This window comes from Rhinopithecus roxellana, chromosome 14 (genome assembly GCF_007565055.1).
Source record: "Rhinopithecus roxellana isolate Shanxi Qingling chromosome 14, ASM756505v1, whole genome shotgun sequence".
In the NCBI taxonomy this organism is placed as follows: Eukaryota; Metazoa; Chordata; class Mammalia; order Primates; family Cercopithecidae; genus Rhinopithecus; species Rhinopithecus roxellana.
Window position 1 is genome coordinate 52,230,871 of NC_044562.1, and position 20,478 is coordinate 52,251,348.

Here is a 20,478-nt window from a genome sequence, read left to right on the forward strand (position 1 = left end):
AAAATCTCACTCATCCCATCCCTCAACTTGCAGATGCAATTCATTTCTTCTGTACAGTCTTCCCTAGCTGTGACAGGAAGTGCCAGCCATTTCCTTCTCTGTGTTCTAATGTCACTGTCCATATCAATCTCAGGGAACTTACAAGTATTTTTTACATAACTTTCTTTTTCATTTGACAACATTTTTCATATAAACAGGGACTGTATTAGCTTATCCTGAACTAAAAGAGCCTAATAAATGACCTGGAAGATAGACAGTGAGCATTTTATTAGAGTCTAGAATGAATGTGTGAGTCAGTGAAAGAATTTACAATTTTGTTCAATGTGGCTAAAACTAAGCCAAGATATGCTTATTTTTAAATCAGAAAGATTATTTACTCACTGACTCACCACTGACTAGGAGCCTTCTAAAATTCAAATAGAAGACAAATCAGAATGTTCCTGGAAGACAAATAGGACATGGGCCCTGCCCTCAAGGGCTCCACAGTCTAGCTAGAAGGAATTACAGATATCACATATATAGGTATATAAAATGCATTCTCAGTCTCAAAGAAGCACAGATAAAAGGATTTAGAACTGGGAGGAAGGCATACAAAGAAACACCTCTACGTGAATAACACTGCAGAACAAAAGCATAGAGGTCAGAAACCACTTATTTTCAAAGAACTGAATGCAGCTCAGCATTGCTGCAGCATGGAAAAAAGGAGGCTGTGGCCAGAGGCAAGGCTGGACAGGAGTGAAGAGGCAAGGTCATAAAGAGCCCTGTACATCATTTCCAGGGACTTATTCTAAAAGAAGTAGTGAACACTTGAAGGAATCTAAAACAAAAGAGTCAGATTTGTGTGGTCAGCTGTCTGGGAGAGGGGGAGAAACTGGAGAGAGACAAGATTAAAGGCAAGCTTGGTTTCAGTACAAGATTGTTATTACATAAGGATCAATAACATGAGTTTAAAATACAAAAATTATTAAAAACAAAGGTTCTAAGCATTTTGTAAAAATGCTTGGTATAAAAAGATCTTGTAAAAATTTTCCATCAAGTTATAAGGTTGCATGGACTCTGTATTTTAGTTAGGGCAAACAGGATAAATGGGCAAATGGAAAAAATGAGGCCCGTTGCTATTCTAACAAAACTTCACAGGACACCCTAAAAAAAGGCTCAGGTCATGATTTAGTTTTGTAAAAGGGAAGGACACTTAACACAGGAACCCTGCTCCTCTGTAATCCACACTTTCCTCCAAAATAAACTATCTTAGTTACCTTTCATAGTTTTCTATAAAAGCCAAATAATTATACAAAAGCACATGGTATATGTTGAAGCACTACACAACTATAAGGTATTATAAACATCTTTTAAAAAATCTTTAAGTAAAGCAAATAGTTAAGCATCAAGAAGCTACCAATCTATTATTAATTCCACATTTATAAAGGGATAATACAAATCTCATCTCAGAAAACATCAGGGAACACTCCATTAGGCATAAAGTGAAGGAGAGCAAGTCCATAAAAATGGCATCTGCTTATTCTAGTAATGAGGAATTGTTTTTACTTCCTGAAACTCCTATTAGCATTAGTATGAGTGGAGTGTGTGCACCTTAGCAGACTGATAGCTCCTACATTAATGGACATGGTGTACACACATTTTTGCCAGGAGACAGACTTTCTCCATTTTTAGCAACCACATGCTTATTCAAACATACATTTTGTAGAATACTGACTCAAATAGGAATTAAAATTATATTTGAGGGCTCCTTGGAGAAAAGGCAGATTCTAGGACTGGGACAAGAAAGCCTAGAGAATCTTGTAGTCCCAGAAAGTAAGGATATGCTAAAACAAACCAACACCTTGACATTCATGGAGTATGTCAATGGGACACAGGAGTCAATGGAAAAAGTTCCCAATGGCCAAAACAGGAACTATTTCAGCAACAAAATAAGTAATATAGTATTGAGTTATAATCCAAAGTATAAAATAAATATCCATGTGTCTGTAATGATGAAAATAAATGAACAAATTAATCAATGGAAGAGGAGAAACAAATCTGTGCAGAAGAATTTCAAATGATTTATGTGTGTACAGGACACTTCTTTCAAGGAAGTAGAGTGCAGCTTCCCACTCTTTAAATGTGTACTACACACAGCGATTTCCTTCCAAAGAGTACAGCATGGAAAGGGAGTGGAAAAGGATAATTTTACAGTGAAGAATCTCCAAAACTACTACCTCAGCCAGGTGATCAAGGTCAAAATTAACAGCGATAAACCAGATTGATAGTATGTGCCCCTCGTACCATGGGATGCAATGTTACTTTATCTCTGTCGTCTTTCTTCCAAAAACTCACTACCCCAATCTAATTATGACCAAAACATCAGACAAATCCCGGTACAGGGATATTCTAGAAAATACCTAACCAGTATTCCTCAAAACGTTTAAGGTCATCAGAAACAAGGGATGTCTGAGAAATTGTCACAGCCCAGAGGAGCCTAAGGAGACATGAAACCACACATAATGTGGTATGCTGGATAGATTCCTGGAACAGAAAAAAAGACATTAGGAAAAAACTAAATAGATACAAAGAAAATATGTGTTTTAGTTAATGACAATGCATACATGTTGATAAGGTGTGGATCTGTGTCCCTATCTAAATCTCATGTTCAGTTGTAATCCCCAGTGTGGAGGTGGGGCTTGGTGGGAGGTGATTAGATCATACAGGTGGATCTTTCATGAATGGGTTAGCACCACCCCTCAGTGCTGTTCTCTTGATAGTGAGTGAGTTATTGTGAGATCTGGTTGTTTAAAAGTGTGTAGCGCCTTCCCCTCCCTCTCTTCCTCCTACTCCAGCCATGGAAAGTGCTGGCTCCCCCTTCACCTTCTGCCATACTGCAAGTTTTCCGAGGCCTCCCCAGAAGCCAAGCAGGTGCTAGCAAAAAGCTTCCTGTACAGCCTGTGAAACTATAAGCCAATTAAACCTCTTTTCTTTATAAATTACCCAGTCTCCGGTATTTCTTTATAGCAAAACAAGAACTGTCTTAAACAACTATTGATTTACCAATTTTAACTGTGTCATACTAATATGAGACATAAATAATAGGGAAAACTGGATATGGGGCATATGAAAACTCTCTGTACTATCTTCAAAACTTTTCTGTAAATCCAAACCTGTTCTAAAATATAAAATCTAACTTTAAAACATGTGATTTCAGTTGGAAATTATTCTGTTTTAAAGGTAATATTATTAAGAAGAAAGACAAAGACGTGAAGCAGAAATTTTAAAATGGAATCAAATGAACAAAGACTTAAAATGCTTTGGAAAGTGATATTATCTACGTAGTCTTTGCATGGCAGCAAAGATCTTTGTAATGGTTCATGCAGAATTCAACTGTCCACATTACAGCATCATCATCAATGCTTCACAAGTTTGCATGAGCAGGAGGAATGATCATGGTATGAGCCATGTATTCCACTTTTCCAAGACCTAGTCCATTTTACTCTCCAGACTTATGTGTAAATATGACTGCCCCTTCTGTGATCTGAAAGTGGCCTTACCCTCCTGTCCAGTAAGCCTATGGCAAATCTCCCATCCCCAGATGTCTTTGTCTAAATTCCCATTAAAGGACTTACCATGGTATGCTCTATCCACTTGCATGTTGCTTCCTCCAGACTGGTCTCCTACAGGGCCAGGGCTCTGCTTTTCACCTCTGCATCCACACCACTTTAATGCAGCGTTCCATACATGGCAAAGGCTCATATGTGATTGTGGCAGTGTGTTATTACTACTTACACAATTGAACGTTGCTATTTGCTTATTTGGGAAATATTTAAAGAAACTGATTCTTGATTCAGTTATTCAAACCAAATGCAAAAGTTTATCTTTTTCCCTGCTTCTCAAATAGAAAGCAATTTTGAAAGCTGTTGTGTTATTTATACAGAGAAATATAAATTTAAAAGATTAATTAATTTTAAAATAGGTAAATATATAGAGACAAATGAATGGAACCATATTGACAAATGGTGCTCTCCTTTTCAAATGTTTAAGTCACATCACATGAGATTAATTAAGTTACTCGACTCGATTATAAATTGGCAATTTGATTTATCTCAAGATCTTTTAGACCTTTTAACCTAATAATCCACGACAATGTCATAAAAGATGAAGTTCACTCATACTTGCTGGTATTTTCCTCGTCCTTCATTCTCTCTCAATGTTGACCTCCAAAAAAAAAGACATCTTAGTGACTTGCAAGAAAGGTACATTCTCAAATTGCTTCTTTAACCTGACTCCACCCTCCACATCCAAAGATATGAGGAAAGATGAGCATAAAACTCAGTGGAAGAAATTAAAGAGAAGCAAAGGAAGTGGGTCTGGAAATAGGAGCTTACTTGGGTTAAAAAAAAAAAAAAGAAAGCAAGACTTGTATATATTTAGAATGTTCCTTGTTATCTAGAAATCTGTCAAAATGTTTCTTGAGCTGCATAAATAAGCCCCACCCTACACATTAAGCAAACTGAGCCTGCACAAACAAACAAGCCAAGATTTAGAAACGCAAATGTGATGAATACCTGAAGAACACCCACAGAGGGACAGGAGTGTTTATAAAAGGAATGTAGTGTGGTGGAGACGCCTGATGAGAAGCTAAGAGATCTTGCTGCCTTCTCTTCCTGCCTTCAATTTTCAATGTGCAACGGGTAAAGAGAACAGGATATTACAGCTGGTCTATTCCTTTTGAGAGTTTTTTGAGTCATAATTATAAGGAGGTTTGAAATCAGGAAGAGTGAATTGGTCACATTCCAATATAGTCATGGTTAATTTACCTACATTGCCTAAGTGTAGGCTGCATTTATATGGTGTGATGATTTCCTTCTCATCCCTCTGGCAAGAAATATTTATTGCATAACCTGCTATAGCACCCCAAAATTCACCACCAGCTATCATTTTGCTTTTCAGCTTTTTTGAAATACAAGATTTATTAATTTAAATATCAGTATCTCTTACAGGAATGTTATAATAGTCGGAAAATAAGGGGCATGGTGTCTGAGGACTGGAGCTAGGTGACAAAGGAAAAGCCACATTTATTTAAAAGAAAGCAAAATGTTGAAGATAAACCTCATACACCTACCTGAGGCTTGGTGCTAAATAAAAGTGGAATGAATGTTGCAAGCATGGTAATCCACATGGATTTTATATCTAGGCATCTTAAACCTGACTTTTCAATTCCCACTGGGATGAGAACAAAGCTATTTCATTCTCCTGGAAGTCCTTCCACCTCTCCTCTGTCTCTCTCAGAATCATTCCTTTATGCTGCAGGGTGAAGCAGAGACGGAGGAGGAGTATTCGCCACTCTCAATTCAGGGCTCAAATAATTATTCAAAGTAGTTCCGGCCGGGCTCGGTGGCTCAAGCCTGTAATCCCAGCACTTTGGGAGGCCGAGACGGGTGGATCACAAGGTCAGGAGATCGAGACCATCCTGGCTAACACGGTGAAACCCCGTCTCTACTAAAAATACAAAAAACTAGCCGGGCAAGGTGGCGGGCACCTGTAGTCCCAGCTACTCGGGAGGCTGAGGCAGGAGAATGGCGTGAACCCGGGAGGCGGAGCTTGCAGTGAGCCGAGATCGCGCTACTGCACTCCAGCCTGGGCGACAGAGCGAGACTCCGTCTCAAAAAAAACAAAACAAAACAAAACCAAAAAACAAAGTAGTTCCTCATATTGTGTGCCTGATCTAAGCATTTTCTTTACACGTTATGTTTCATTCAGTCCCTACAGCAATCCTGTGTGTTAAGCAAGACTTTCATTTTCCCCATGAGAGAAGCGAGACAGGCTAACCCTGTGAAAGTTGCAGATACTATGATGAAATCACTTTTTTGTCAGGCCCAAACACACTAAAGCAAAAAGCCAAAAGGAAGAGTTCATGCTGGCAAGGCTGAGATAAAGACTGCCTCAAGGACTTGCTAAAATAACCCCACAAGAAATTCTTTCTTTAGGACTACTGCAATTCAGATAAGATGTTCTCAAAATAACACCGGTTCAGTAATGGCCTCTGCAGCCCTTACTGGACAGGTATGTCCGGCAATGTAATTAAATTGTCATTTAATTATAGTGGCAATTAATTGATGCCAAATCTGGCTCTGAGTGTCCGAAACCAATAAACTCTGTTTCCAAGCAGCTTACATGAACTTACCCCTGTGCCAGTAAAACTTCCCTTTACCCTTCCCGCTGTAGATGTATATGTGGCTTGCCTTAACTGTGCGGCTTGGGTCATTATCTTCATTTCTACTTCCCAAATACATCCAACATATTTGAATGTATTTTTCTTTGTTGTTGTCTTCCGGGATGAACAACCCATTGATTTTCTGAAGGTTGCACAGCTAATAAGTGGTGGCATTGAGGTTGCAACCATGATAGCTTGTCCACCAAAGTCCATGTCTTTTCATATTGAGTTCCAGGAAATCACCATGATCAACAGTTTTCTCTGATTGGAAGACCATGCTTCAGTTGGTGATCTGAAGTATGTCTTAACCTTGCTATTCTTGCCACTTTTATCTTCCACCCTCCAAAATCAAAGCTAGGCTTCTTATTGGGCCAGGTTGATTTGCTCTCTGATTTATTCTGTATTTGTATTTATTGCTTTATTATGAGAAGAGGTTGACAAAAAATAAAATATCAAGATCATAGCCATCCTTGGAGAAAAAAAGAAAAGCTTAAGTGTTAAAATGCTGTAAGCATTCAAAGGTATTTTTGACATATCAGAAGAAGTCTTTTTGACATAGAAGAAAACTATCTAGACACTGAAGTCTTTACAAGAAATTAGGAAGAATGGGAGGAAAAAGATGTTTTACAGAAGTAAATGAAAAATCTGACTGGCTATGCATTAAGAATGGTAGTGCAATACTAATAGGCCCTGCTCTACAAAGTCATTTTTAAGTCAGCTGCTTTGTTTAATGTTCAAATTTCCATTTAAATCAATAGCACTTACTTTGCTTTCTTCAGTAGAAGGCATTTGCATTCCAGTAAAACACACACACACACACACACACACACACACACACACACACAATGGAGATAGAAATGAGTCAGCCACTTCCTGTCTAACATTCAAATCCACTTTTCTGAAAACATGATTCAAGCAGTCCAACAATAATTTAATTGGCTGTTCTGTAAATTACAGGGCTGACCACCATATAAACACCAGAGAAATGTACATGGGTATTAGTCATTAGCTGTCATTTTTCTGATAATCTGAACTTTCCATGTGTATAATCATGAAACACTATACTACACAAGGTAATGAAAAAGTCTGTTTTCTATGTAAACTTCAACTTCTGTCATTTTTATGCACAATGTGTATCATAAATTTATGACTCATGGTTAGCACAAGGTATCTGAAATACAACAATGTATCTAATAGGAGTGCTGATGATAACCTCTGATGAAGGGATGGAACCCTGATATAATAAGTCTATTTGATAAACGGTTAAATGGTGGCGACAAGGGGATCAATATGAATTAGAGGGGGATATGTGGACTGCTGCAGGGCTCTCTTTTAGCTGTGCTTTGTTTCATACGTTTGTTATGGATCAGATAAAAATAACAAAATAGGTTTATCTTATCTGTGATGGCACACAATTCAGATAGTTGAAAATAGAATGAATAGCAGAATCAGGATACAAAATATAAGATGCCAATGTAACAGTCTGTCTCCAACAATAGGCAATTCAATTGGGATGACAGTACTGTATTGTTTTAGATATAAACAAATTTAAAACATCAATATGGGGAATACATGATGAATAATATGGAAAGCTGTACCTGTAAAATACTTGGACATTTTTATTTTAGAGTCACCTCACTGTTTGCCAACAATGTGTAATGCTGCCACAAAAAGCTGCTAAGATTTTGGGTTGCATTAATAGAATTAAAGTATCTGGGTTGAAGGAGGTTTCAGGCATAACTGAAGTCTCCACAATTTTCTGATCAGAACACATCTTAACCATTAGGTTCATTTTGAATGATGGACTTCTAGAATGATATAGGCAAAGTGGAGCTTATTAGAAGATCAAGAATGAAGGCAAAATAACTAAATAACAGGTATAATTGACATCAAGATATTTCAACCTGGAAAAAGAAAATTTGGCATGAGACAAAGACCTAATAGATATCTTGAAATATTTAGATATCGGTCATTTAAAAATTCACAAATGGCAACAAGATGTAGAATAAGAATCTATGAGTACAAATTCCTTTTTTCGTTTTAGAAATTTTTTTAGAGACTGGGTCTCACTGTGTTGCCCAGGCTGGCATGCAGTGGCTATTCACAGGCACGATCATAGTGCACTATAGCCTCCAACTCCTGGGCTCAAGCCATCCTCCTACCTCAGCCTCCCACGTAGCTGAGACTACAGGCATGTTCTACTATGCCCTCAGCAAATCTTTTTACTCTCAATAATTGCATGTTCCATTCCACTGAAATTTGAGGAATTATACATTTCAGAGCAATTGTATCATTATATTTAAGATCTTCAAAACATTTCCTTTGCTCATTCATCTTTCTTACAACCGAAGCCTTTTAATGTGCTCACAACATGCCATATGTTACTACTGCTTCATTTTGTCTTAAAATACTTATTTCTAGCTGTTAGGGACCAGTAAACCAAATAAAATATGTGCATTTAGCTTTCTCTTTTCTTTTATCATAAGCAGGGCCTTCCAAAGGTATTTACTGGTTATAAATGAGAACCTTCATGACTTGTGATAATACCCTGATATCCTCTTGAAACAATTACTGTGCTTTCTCAAGGCATTAAATTATGACCACAAATGATTATCATTAAATGAGTATCTTGGGGGGACTTGACAGTATAAGGCTTTATGCAAAAATGTGTAATAGGACTAACTTCCCTAAATGTTAGGATCCCATATTCTTTTGATATTTGGGAATTAAATATAATGAACATCATGGGCCCTTGAGACTTTCAGTTTAAGATTTTCCTTTAAAAATAATACTATTATTCTCTGAGGACATGAGAACAGTATTACTTTATTTAGTTTAAGCGAACCTAAAATAGAGCAGAGGAAATCATTAAATGAGTGAACATATATTTTTCCTTGTTGCCCATTCATGCCAAAACTGATGTGTCTTGAAAGTACAAAATCACTTACAATGGGGAAAATATCTTTAAACGGATTAAACTTATCTTCAGAGAGAGATGCCTAGTAGTCTCAATAATTACCCTGGAATAAACTACAATGCTGATGATTGTATTCTGTACCTGCAGTCTTACGAACAAGCAAACATGGTGTTTCATAGCTGCACGAGGAAGGAAGTTTACTGAAAGTAGCTATTAATGTGTCCGTTTATATCCTGCCTCCCTGAATCGGCTCCAAGTCTAGAGCAACTACAGAGCGGGAAATTTCACTCCCAATTTAGCCCTCTCTCCAAACTCCAGAGGAAGCTGCTCAGCTGGCCTCTCATGCAGTTGCAACTGAGCTGGACAAATTGAGCATGATCAACCACTGGGCCCACAGCCCAAGCACCAGACTGGAAAAAACATGAGAGAGTAGACTGGACAGACTCTACCTCAAATCAGGACCATTTCAGTGTGAGAAATAAGAGATGCTTTCCCTGGAACTGATATTGGTCAAGATACTGATGGGTCTTCTTTTAGTAGTTCCAATTCCGGGGAAAATTCCAGAATCTGAACTAGATCCTTAGTTCTTGTTTCAGTAGGAGTGACATGTACAGTGAATAGCTGTTTGATTGAGTTTCTCAGAGCTGCTCCTGACACAAGACAATGAGGCAATGGTTCATACTCAGTCTCCCTGAAATTCAAGTTATTCTGCTTTGCTTTAGCCAAGAGAAAAATGGTAAACATCTGCCAACGCTAGCAAGAGTAATTAGGGCTTCTGGAAAAATCTCTTTAAGGAAGTAAGTGAATAAGGGCAAAAAAAAAAATCTTTGTCATTATTTTGGAAACTCTGAATTTCTAGACTGAAATTCTGAGATCCCTAGTTATTTCTTATTCAACCCCATATTCTACTCTTGATGAAACTAAGTTTTAAGTAGATAAGGTATCTTACTGAACATCACACTGCTAAGTTGCAGAGCTGAGACTAGATTTAGCTTATCATCACATGTGTGGTCTTAGAGAACAGATGGCCGACCAGCCATGATTCAGCACTCATGACAACCCGAAACAGTACCTGAACAGTACCTTTTATGATGGGTGGTGTGTACACACTCTGCTTCCTTTGCTTAGGGGATGCACTCTGAGACTGTGGAGAAAGAGAAAATAGTAAAAGCCTTAGATTTGCATACAAAATACGATGCCATCAGACCTGTGAGGGAAATAAATACTGGGCCATGTTATGAAAAGCTTTCTGATTTCTCCCTGTCATGAAATAGAATCTAATTAATGAGAAATTATATACACATTAGTGATATCACAGACTTAAGAGATATATGGAGTTGTAGGGTCTACTTAATCATAAGATTCTTCATTCACGGCAGCCTTGAAATCATTTTACTTTCCTACCTAATAACATTAATTTATTTTAAAAAAGAAAGAGAAAAAGAGACACCAATCCTTTTCATTTGAGAGAAAAACAGTCTTGAGTTCCATGACAAAGTATATTCCAAAAGCTATGTCCAGGAAATAATAGTATCTGTTCGTGGGGTTATTGAGTGATTCAAGGGGGACAATGAGGGTCCTTGGAAAGTAAGAGCAATCTATAGCCATCTTGAATTGACGTGTTCAACTATTACCTCCATTTACTTGGAATTATAACATTGAGGTAACATTCTTCATATGTTTAAAAGATAAGTCCTTTCCTAAGAAAACTGCTATGTGACACTCTTACCTAAGCATTATTGGATTAGGATAAAGTTATTGAAGAAGAGATTCTGCATTTCAAAATGACAAAAATAAGAACTTATTTCAGGATCAAAATACAGATAAGGATACAGAGCTCTATATAATGGATATACATATTATTCATTTAATAAATTATATGGTCTAACCCCCAACTGGAAAATGCCAAAGACTCCACTTTAATAGCATGTTGATTTATGTTTTAATGTGGCAAGGGTACCGGTCTTAATCAATGAGTTTTCGCATCTGGGGCAATTACTTTTGCTTTGAAAAGCTCAAGTGTAAATAGTTACAACACACTTTTTAAAGATTGTTCCAGGCTTGCTATGCACATTAGGAAGAACATAATGTACAAGGTTTGAAAGAAACTAGAAACTGTTTTACAAAGTTGTAAACAGAGCTTGAGGCATCCTTCCTTGTGCCTATTAAAGATTAACTGCCCTCAAAGGTATCATCAAGATGTTGTTTATCTGATGCAGAAGCAATCAATTGAAAACTAAAACTTTCAACAAAAGTTACCAAATCCATATCAGATGAGCAAATAGTATAAGCAAATTTCTCCAGAATAGTTTTGTGATACCTACATACTATGCACAGGTATAGACAGGATGACTCTACATTAATGTTAAATGTGTGGATGATTGACATTTCTGGGGCACTTATACTGTTTCAGTCACATCTGGCTGGTTTTGAGAAGCAATCACTTTAGGAATTTTTAATGTTTACTTCCACGCACATATTTAAAGATCAAATAGAAAATCAACTCTTCAGAAATTTTTTTTTGTTGTTGTTTAGTAACACAGTGTAAACTTACTAATAAAAACTACTTTGTATTTATGTAAGAGTTTAGTTTTCAAAGCATTTCCACTTTTGCTGTCTCACAAAATTTTCAGAAAAATCTTATGATACACTATTTGATATTTTGCCCATTCTACATTTTTCTCTTTAAGTATTGCTGTATGCCTACTCCTTGGATCAAGGGAATTGATTAGTAACTCTGTACAGCATCCTATTCAATATTTATTTCATTTCTGGGAACTAGTTTATTCACTTTGTGTTTCATACATTCTCTATTATATACTCTCCTAACCTCTCCTGGTTCCTATTTTCTATATAAACTCCTATACATGTATGTGGAGGGAATAGGGAGTGACAGTATTCAGACAGCCTGCTGAATTTAAATCTGAGTACATTTCTAGGTGAACCCCTTGGATCTGGTTACTCAGGCTTTGGAGGACTTCAGTCCCCCTAGACTCTGGCCTCAGACTTTTGGCTCCACATACCGGAAGACCCTTTAAGAGGTGTCATCCCTCCACCCTCATCTCCTTGCTCTGGGATTCCAGCATTACATGGCTTAGCCTGTGATGTGTATATATAATCACTCAATAAATTGAAGTTGTCAATACCATATTTTGCCATTAAAAGTGATGTTTTATTTTAAAAGTTTTTTCAGGGATTAGCATTACATAGGTAGAGAATAAAGGTAACCGAGAGGCAGAGATTTTAATGATACTATATTACTGTTTATTCAGTCAGAAGGAGCAATCTAAAGTTTCATTACAGTTGTATCATATTATTTATATCACATCAAATCAAGCAAATTTTTGCATTTTAATTGATTTGAACACATTTACACAAAAATATTTTTAAAAACTTACTTCCCCTTGTGTGTTGGGCACCCTCTTGTCATCTATTTCTGTAAGAGAAGTAGGTATAATGTATTAGGCATGTAATATTCTTTCTTGTAATACATACATTAACATTTTCAACAACACAGATAAAAATGATTTAATAATTGCCTTATACAAAAACTATAACTTACAGCTAGGAAGGAGAGGAAGACAGGGGTGGGTGGTTTCCTTCTGATATAACCTTCTCCCAAAGGTTTAAAAAAGGTATAGAAAAAGCTTTCTTCTTGACATCCCAGATTTCTTACCTTTCAGCAATTCAGAAAGGGGGCCAGGGAAGTGACTCTTGGAACAAAGTTAGGTGTCATCAGCCTTACACTTAAGGTGTCAGCAACCTCCTCCCCTCATTGATTCTGCTGCTGCTGCTGCTATCCATTAATGAGAGTCTTTGTCAAATTTCCTCAAGTTTGTCACAACCCAAATCAAATCTCCTTTCCCACTCAGTCCAATCACCATGACTACAAGGAAGGCAGTACCGTCTCTAGATATGTATGTGGAAAGAACTAATTGCTCCACCAAATATTTCTTATGACAGTGCTTGGGTGGCTTCTTATGATTGTGCTGTGTGTGAAGGGTTGTGAGGAATGGTGAGGCGGAGGAAGACATGCTTACATATGCCCCTTCCACAGCAGGAAGATGTTCTGGGCTGGGTTTCTTTTTCACTTTGTCACCTACATTGTATGGCATCTGCCTCTTGGCTTCTTGACCTAGTTCCCCTTTCCTGATCCTTATGCTAGGCCCAAGGCTCAAAGACTAACTCCATGATTCAAAAACTGAATGAGAAGTTCATCAAAGAATATCTGCTTAAAGACAATGATGTAGATCTGTATTGACATGAAAATATATGCCATGTAAGTGAAAAATACTTCAAAACTAAATGAATGGTATTTTTATTTAATAAAGGATAGATATATGTAGATAGAGTGATACATATATGCATAGAAGACTACTCAATATGTTAACTGTAGTCATCCTGGGGTGACTGAATAACACATTCTGTTTTATCCCTACCTGTACTGCTTTTCTTTTTATAATGAGCATGTGTTACTTTTATAACAAAAAGCAGTATATATGTATGTATGTGGATATATATACACACAAATACATACATATATGTAGTATAATTTCTCTATAAATCCAACCATGCATGAAGTTGATATTTCATATAGTAAGAGAACAAACTGACTAAACAGCTAGGATGGGAATAGTATATGGAACCATTGTTTATTCTAATCTGATATCGTGGTTACTAAATGTTAAAAAGTTATGGAAACTTCTGATAAATTGTACTTTCTTTATATAAGGGAGGACAGACAGTTTAGTATGGCAATCACAAGTGTCTGATACAATAACTGTAAGTATGTGGGGCATTTTCAGGCAGCTATGAATATAATAAATTGAACAATCCTGTCTGCAACATTTTTTTGCTATCTCAAAATATCAAATATGATCCACTGTAACAATGTGGTGCTATGATCCATTGGATTATTAAATACCAATGGGGTTTCTTAATATTTTGCTTTTGATTAGGAATTTACAAAATCCAACCTAGGACCTAGAACTTTATGTTTTAGAAATACAATGAGATCTGATCATTCAGATTTTACTTTTCCTACTGTCTCACTACAATACCCACTAAACCAGTGTTTTCCCAAGGCAACTATGAGGGCTTCACTTATTAAATATTTCAATGAAAAAATGTTTGTTTTGTTGTTGCTGTTGAGTTATGCTTATTAAATTAATTATTTATGTTGTGAAGGCAAGGATTAAAAAATTCAGTCTTATATTCTTGTCTTGAAATTGAAAAGTGAAAATTAAATAACTCACTTTTCAGGTAAAATTGACTCAGACAAAAGTACAAGGGAAGCCAATAACAGATCATAGTTTTCTTGAGATTCACTGTAAATATATTTCTATTTTTCTTAATAGATTGTTACTAAATTGGGGAGGTTAATGTTTTCTGCTTCCCAAGAATCTCATATAGACACACACGCATGCACACACACACACCATGCACATCAGCACATGCAATGGGACAACAGACCACCACAAATACAGTTTCTCTCTAATTTGTACCAAGAAGGTTATAACCAAAGGAGGAGACTCCCAAAATATATGCAAATCTTGCCAGCTCTTAACATAAAAACATAAAAATGTCCTTAATAATATCTCCTTTCTTTTTCCTCAGGGCCTCAAATTCTGACCCCATTGGCAGTCCCAGAAGTCTTTAGGAAACTGGATAGCACATGAAACATAAGAATATACCCCTGTCTTCAGATATTGTTTAGCTCTCTCATCAAACCAGAAAAAACAAAAAAATACTATTTTGGAGTAGGGTTAAACAAAATCAGTTTGTATGCAGATTATCCATAATCAAAAACTATAAATTTTCTGAAAGAGGCTTTTGCAGCTACTCCATCCATATCTTGTCTATATTTCTCCATTTCTCAAGGACCACTTAGTCTGAAAGAAGAAATTTCTTGGTTTGGAAGGAAAATGTAAAACTCATTTAAGTAAAACATTTTAAGAAATGTTGTCATCATTAAAGATGAAGATAGAAACAGAAATTTCTGTTTTGAGTATTGATTAGTTAGAATACTCTTAAGATATTTAAATTCATGAAAGGAACAGGACAATGAGAATGCATGTGGATACACACATAAACTATAAACACCCAGCGTCTCCTTGTCTTAGTCAATGATATCTCACTCAATTTTGGAAAACTGGTTGTAATAAAAAAATTAAGTGCCTACAAAAATGAAGTGTAAGAGCAAAGGAAACAAGAAGAACATTGTCAAAAAATAAGGAAAAGTCAACTATAACAGAATGAGAACTGTAAATACTAAGACATGGGCAGAATGCACAGACAGAACACTAAGGAAAACCTAAAGAGCCATGGTTGAGGCTGGCAGAAAAATCTGTCTTGGAGAAAGCACTGGAGAGCATATATGATATCTAATACTGTTTCTTCCATTTGTCTGTCGTGACCACACTTAAGCCATGTAAAATTCCTGAAATACAGAGTTTTCCTCATGTGTGAAATGGGAAAGAGGAAGCATAATAATTCTTACTCTGCCTTCCTTATTTTCTCATAAGTTTGTTTTGAGGAATAAAAAAATGAAAAAATGAGAGCACAATTTCCCACTCCTTAAGTACAGACTATAACTTCCTTCCAAAGAGTGCAGTATGGAAAAGGAGCAGGAGGAAATGAGTCTCTTTATGGTGCGGAAACTTAATTCTGCCAGGTGACCAAGGTCAACGCAAGTCATAAATTGTGTTGATCCCTTGATATGATGCTATGAAGGTGGCACTTTATATCAATGATCTTCCTCCTCAAACCATTTAAGCCCAGTCTAGCCATGAGAAAAGCATCAGATAAATTCCAATACAAGGGCATTGTACAAGATTGCTGACCAGTACTCTTCAAAACTGTCAAGGTCATGAAAAACAAGAAAAATATGAGAAATTGTCATAGCCAAGAGGAGCCTAAGGAGACATGATAATTAAATGTAATGAGGTATCCTAGATGGGATTCTGGAACAGAAGAAAGGGCATTATAAAATTATCTCAATAAACTATGGATTTCAATTAATAAAAGATATATCATTATTGGGTTATTAATTGTAACAAATAGTAATGACTTGGAATATTAAGAATAGAAAAACTATGTGTGAGGAAGGTGCTACATGGGACTCAGTGTGCCCTCTGTTCAATTTTTCTGTAAATCTAAAACTCTTTAAAAATTAAACCCATTAATAAAAACTTGAAAAGTAAAAAATCACTAAATACAAATAAAAGTCACCCTAAGAGTACATTTTTTTTCTTACTGTCAGAATTTTGTGTGTATTTTGAAGAGCAACAGAGAGTGATGATTAGAAAGTAGGCAATGTAACTAAAAACAAGGTCATGAAAATATCATTTTTAATTATTATATAGAGCCAATTAAAGAGATATAAGGAAAGGCAAGAGTGAGCTTACAAAGAGAATATTTCAAAGTTTAGTTGAAGTTGTTGAAAGCTGATGCAAGTAAAAACGTGTTAGAGGAAAAAATGAGGAGTTAAACAATTTTCAAATAAGTCCATAATAATGGGAGCACTTTTCCTTGATTTATTTACTGACTGAATGTGGGGAGATAATGCAACAAAGTATAAAAGAAAATACCACTAGTATCTGTTTGATTATACATATTCCCCAGCTTGCTGCTTCTGTGCATTTACCCCCCATATCCAGAAAACTCCTGCCCTCATACCAAATACTACTATCCCTCAGAGTTCTGTTCAAATGGCATTTCCTCTGGGAAATCTTTCCCAATTCATGTCTCCCCTATGCTCAACTGGAACTCCTCTCTTACCCAACCAACACCCACAGCACTTCCTTTACTCCTGTCTCATAGAACTCATCACCATATACCCTATATCATGTCCATTAGTGTCTTTATTTCCCCAGGCAACCTGTAAAAGAATGAGGATTATCCTCCATGTTTGACTTTTCCACATTTCTAAGCACAATAACAAAGCTGGCACACAATAACAACCTGTCAAATAAATTTATCTTAATGCCTGTGTTTCATAAAACCAGACCATCTGTTTGCTGCTTCTCTGTATTCCAAATTACAATAGTAGTGCAATTATTTGCTCACAGTAGGTGCTAAATAAATACTTTTAACAATTTTTAAGTGTTCGATTTGCAAACTCTTTAAGGCAGAATCCATTACTTCCATTTTAAAAAATCAATTTACTAGGTTCAAATGCTACAGATACTCAAATTCTTATAAATATCGACTAAGTGGCTCAAAGGGAATCTTAGAGGAAAAATAAGGATGTATGACTTCCCTCTGTTGGTTTCTAGAGATTGGGAAGATATCTATTTCAAGGACAATATGTATAAGACAAATTAAAAATAAGTGGTAGGCAAGGTCAAATCAGATATATAATTTTATAGAAACTAGCCTTAGACAATAACTAAAACCATGGAAATGAATAATTTATTCAGGATATTGGCTGCTAAAGAGCACTGACCCGTATATAGAATGCTTTGGTAAGAAGAGACTCAGTTTCTTAGACTAAACTCCAAAGATACAGACTTTTGATGAATTTAGATAACAGAGGGTCACTTGGTCTTCATTTGAGGCAGCTATTTTGGAAATGTGAGGGAAAAAGTCAGTTTAGTGGAAATTGGAGGGCTTCCAATAAAAACAGTCTTGTAAGTTCATGCTTTGAAGACTCTTCTGCTCAAAAGCAATAGCAATGGCAGATTAAATACAAAAAGAGATGACTAAAAAGATAAAGCCACAGTTGAAAATTAGTTAAACATCTCCAAGGAACATAAATACAAGAAAAGCAAAATGCAATAAGCAGGTTGGAAACCATGGGCCTGAAAGTCTTTAGATCCAGAAGTCGACCAAGGCAACTAGAACTTCTAATCTCTCAGCTGAACTGACATCATGTGAAAGAAGTGACAAAGGCCAGACTTGCTGCCTGGAAGTGGAAGCAGGGATCTCTCATCTGTGTTGAGAAAAGGCACTGATCTGTGCATCTAGTGAGACGGGAGAAAGTGGACATCTTAGAACAAGCCACCGCAAGCTAGGTAATTGCCTCTGCTTTACTTCTAGTATCATCATAAAACAGGAGTCCTTGATGTCCCACTTACGATCTCATTCTAGATGAAAAGTATATATAGTACTGAATACAGAAAGACTCAAGAACATTAACAAGGAAGAATGAGCATAAAGGAGAGAAAATTCCCACTCACAAGGAGTTGAAAATTAAAATTTCGAAACATAAGAAGAAAAGGAAAATTCTTTTTGAGGAATACTGCTTAAAAAGCAAGAGGAATATGAATTCTTCCAGGTGAAATGAAAACATCAGAGCAATCTGAAAACATCAGAGCAGTTTTAAAATGTCTCTAAAATGCATATATTTTGGACTTACAAAGAGATGAAGAAGAAAGCATAATTTCTCATGAGAAATCATGAAGCCAGAAGGAAGCAGCACAACAGTTTTCAAGTGCTGAACAAAATGAATTATCAACCGCAGAATTCTACATTCAGTAAAATCATCCTTTAGGAATGAAAGAGAAATAAAGTTTTTCTTTTTTCTTTTTCTTTTTTTTTTTTTTTTTTGAGATGGAGTCTCGCTCTGTCGCCCAGGCTGGAGCGCAGTGGTCGGATCTCAGCTCACTGCAAGCTCCGCCTCCCGGGTTCACGCCATTCTCCTGCCTCAGCCTCCCGAGTAGCTGGGACTACAGGCGCCCGCCACCTCGCCCGGCTAGTTTTTTCTATTTTTTTAGTAGAGACGGGGTTTCACCGTGTTAGCCAGGATGGTCTCGATCCCTGACCTCGTGATCCGCCCGTCTTGGCCTCCCAAAGTGCTGGGATTACAGGCTTGAGCCACCGCGCCCGGCCTAAAGGTTTTCTTTACCCACCATTAGACAAAGGAAACCAAGATAATTTGTCACTAGCAGATATACCCTCACTAGCAGATATACCCTAAATGAATGGCAAAGGAAGTCCTCTACAACCAGAAGAAAAATGATTGAAAAAAGGAGTCTTAGAACAACAGGAAGAAAAGAAGAATAGTGAAAAAAGCAAAAATGTGAGTAAATATCATAGATTTTGCTACTTCTCTTGAGTTGTCTACATTATGTTTGACAAGTAGATAAAAAATTATGGTTCTCAACCGATATAGAGGGAATATTTAAGATAATCATATAAGTAAGAGATGGTAAAGAGACTTAGAGGGAAGTAAAGACACTTAGAGGGAAGTTTCTGTACTTTACTCTGATAAAAGTTGGCACCAGCAAACTGTGATAAGCATGTATGCATAATAGCACAATTGCTAAAAATCCATACAAAGAGATAAACTAAAAAATGTTATAGATACATCAAAATGGAATTATAAAAATGTTCAAGTAACCTAGGTGAAGATAAAAAAAAGTAAAGCAGAAACAACAAACAAAGTGACAACTGGAAAACTAAAGTGGTAGATGTAAGTCCTAACATATCAGTAATTATATTAAGTATAAATGGCCCAAATAAACCAATTAAAAAACACACTGGGCCAGGTGTGGTGGCTTATGCCTGTAATCCCAGCACTTTGGGAGGTCAGGGCAGGCCGATCACCTGAGGTCAGGAGCTCAAGACCAGCCTAGCCAACATGGTGAAACCCTGTCTTTACTAAAAATACGAAAATTAGCTGGGTGTGGTGGCATGCACCTATAATTCCAGCTACTGAGGAGGCTGAAGCAGGACAATCACTTGAACCCAGGAAGCAGAAGTTGCAGTGAGCCGAGATCATACCACTGCACTCCAGCCTAGGTGACAGATCAAAACTCTGTTTCAAAAAGAAACACATACACACACACACACACACACACACATTGGTACAGTGGATAAAAATCAAAATAACCTAACTATACACAAGGGCATTATGTTGAGTGAAAAAAAAAGCCAATTTCAAAAGGTCACATACTGTGTAATTCAATTTATATAACATTCTTGAATGACATTTTGTTATTCAAGATGGAGAAGAGATTAGTGGTTGCCAGGGATCAAGAATAGTGAGATGAGGAAGGAGTAGATATAACTATAAAGTAGTAGCAAGAGGGAGATCTTTGTGGTGATGGAATAATTCTATTTGATTGCCATAGTAGGTATACAAATCTACATAACTGATAAAATGCCATCAAACTATAAACACACATGTCCTCATGTCAATTTTATGGTTTTGTTATTGTACTGTAAATGTTACCATTAGAGAAAACTCAGTGAAAGGAACCAGGAACCTCTCCAGGCTATGTTTAAAACTTTCTGTGAATCTTTTATTATTTCCAAAATAAAAGTTAAAAGAAACAAATTATGTCAACAAAAATTCGAGATTGGAAATAATTTAAGAGAAAATTAACAAATCAAAAATATTACTGAGAAATTTACC

The 20,478-nt window shown here is 36.5% G+C and overlaps 1 protein-coding gene across 1 annotated transcript in view; it reads right to left on the reverse strand.

Moving 5' to 3' along the window:
• PPP1R1C (protein phosphatase 1 regulatory inhibitor subunit 1C) overlaps window positions 1–20,478 on the reverse strand; it is a 142,147-nt gene that overhangs the window by 59,826 nt on the left and 61,843 nt on the right. The window contains exons 3-4 of the mRNA XM_010368693.2: window positions 12,518–12,555; window positions 10,203–10,263 (exon numbers count right to left, since the gene is read on the reverse strand). Of these exons, the coding sequence (XP_010366995.1) occupies window positions 10,203–10,263; window positions 12,518–12,555 (99 nt within the window). The remainder of the gene's footprint in view (window positions 1–10,202; window positions 10,264–12,517; window positions 12,556–20,478) is intronic.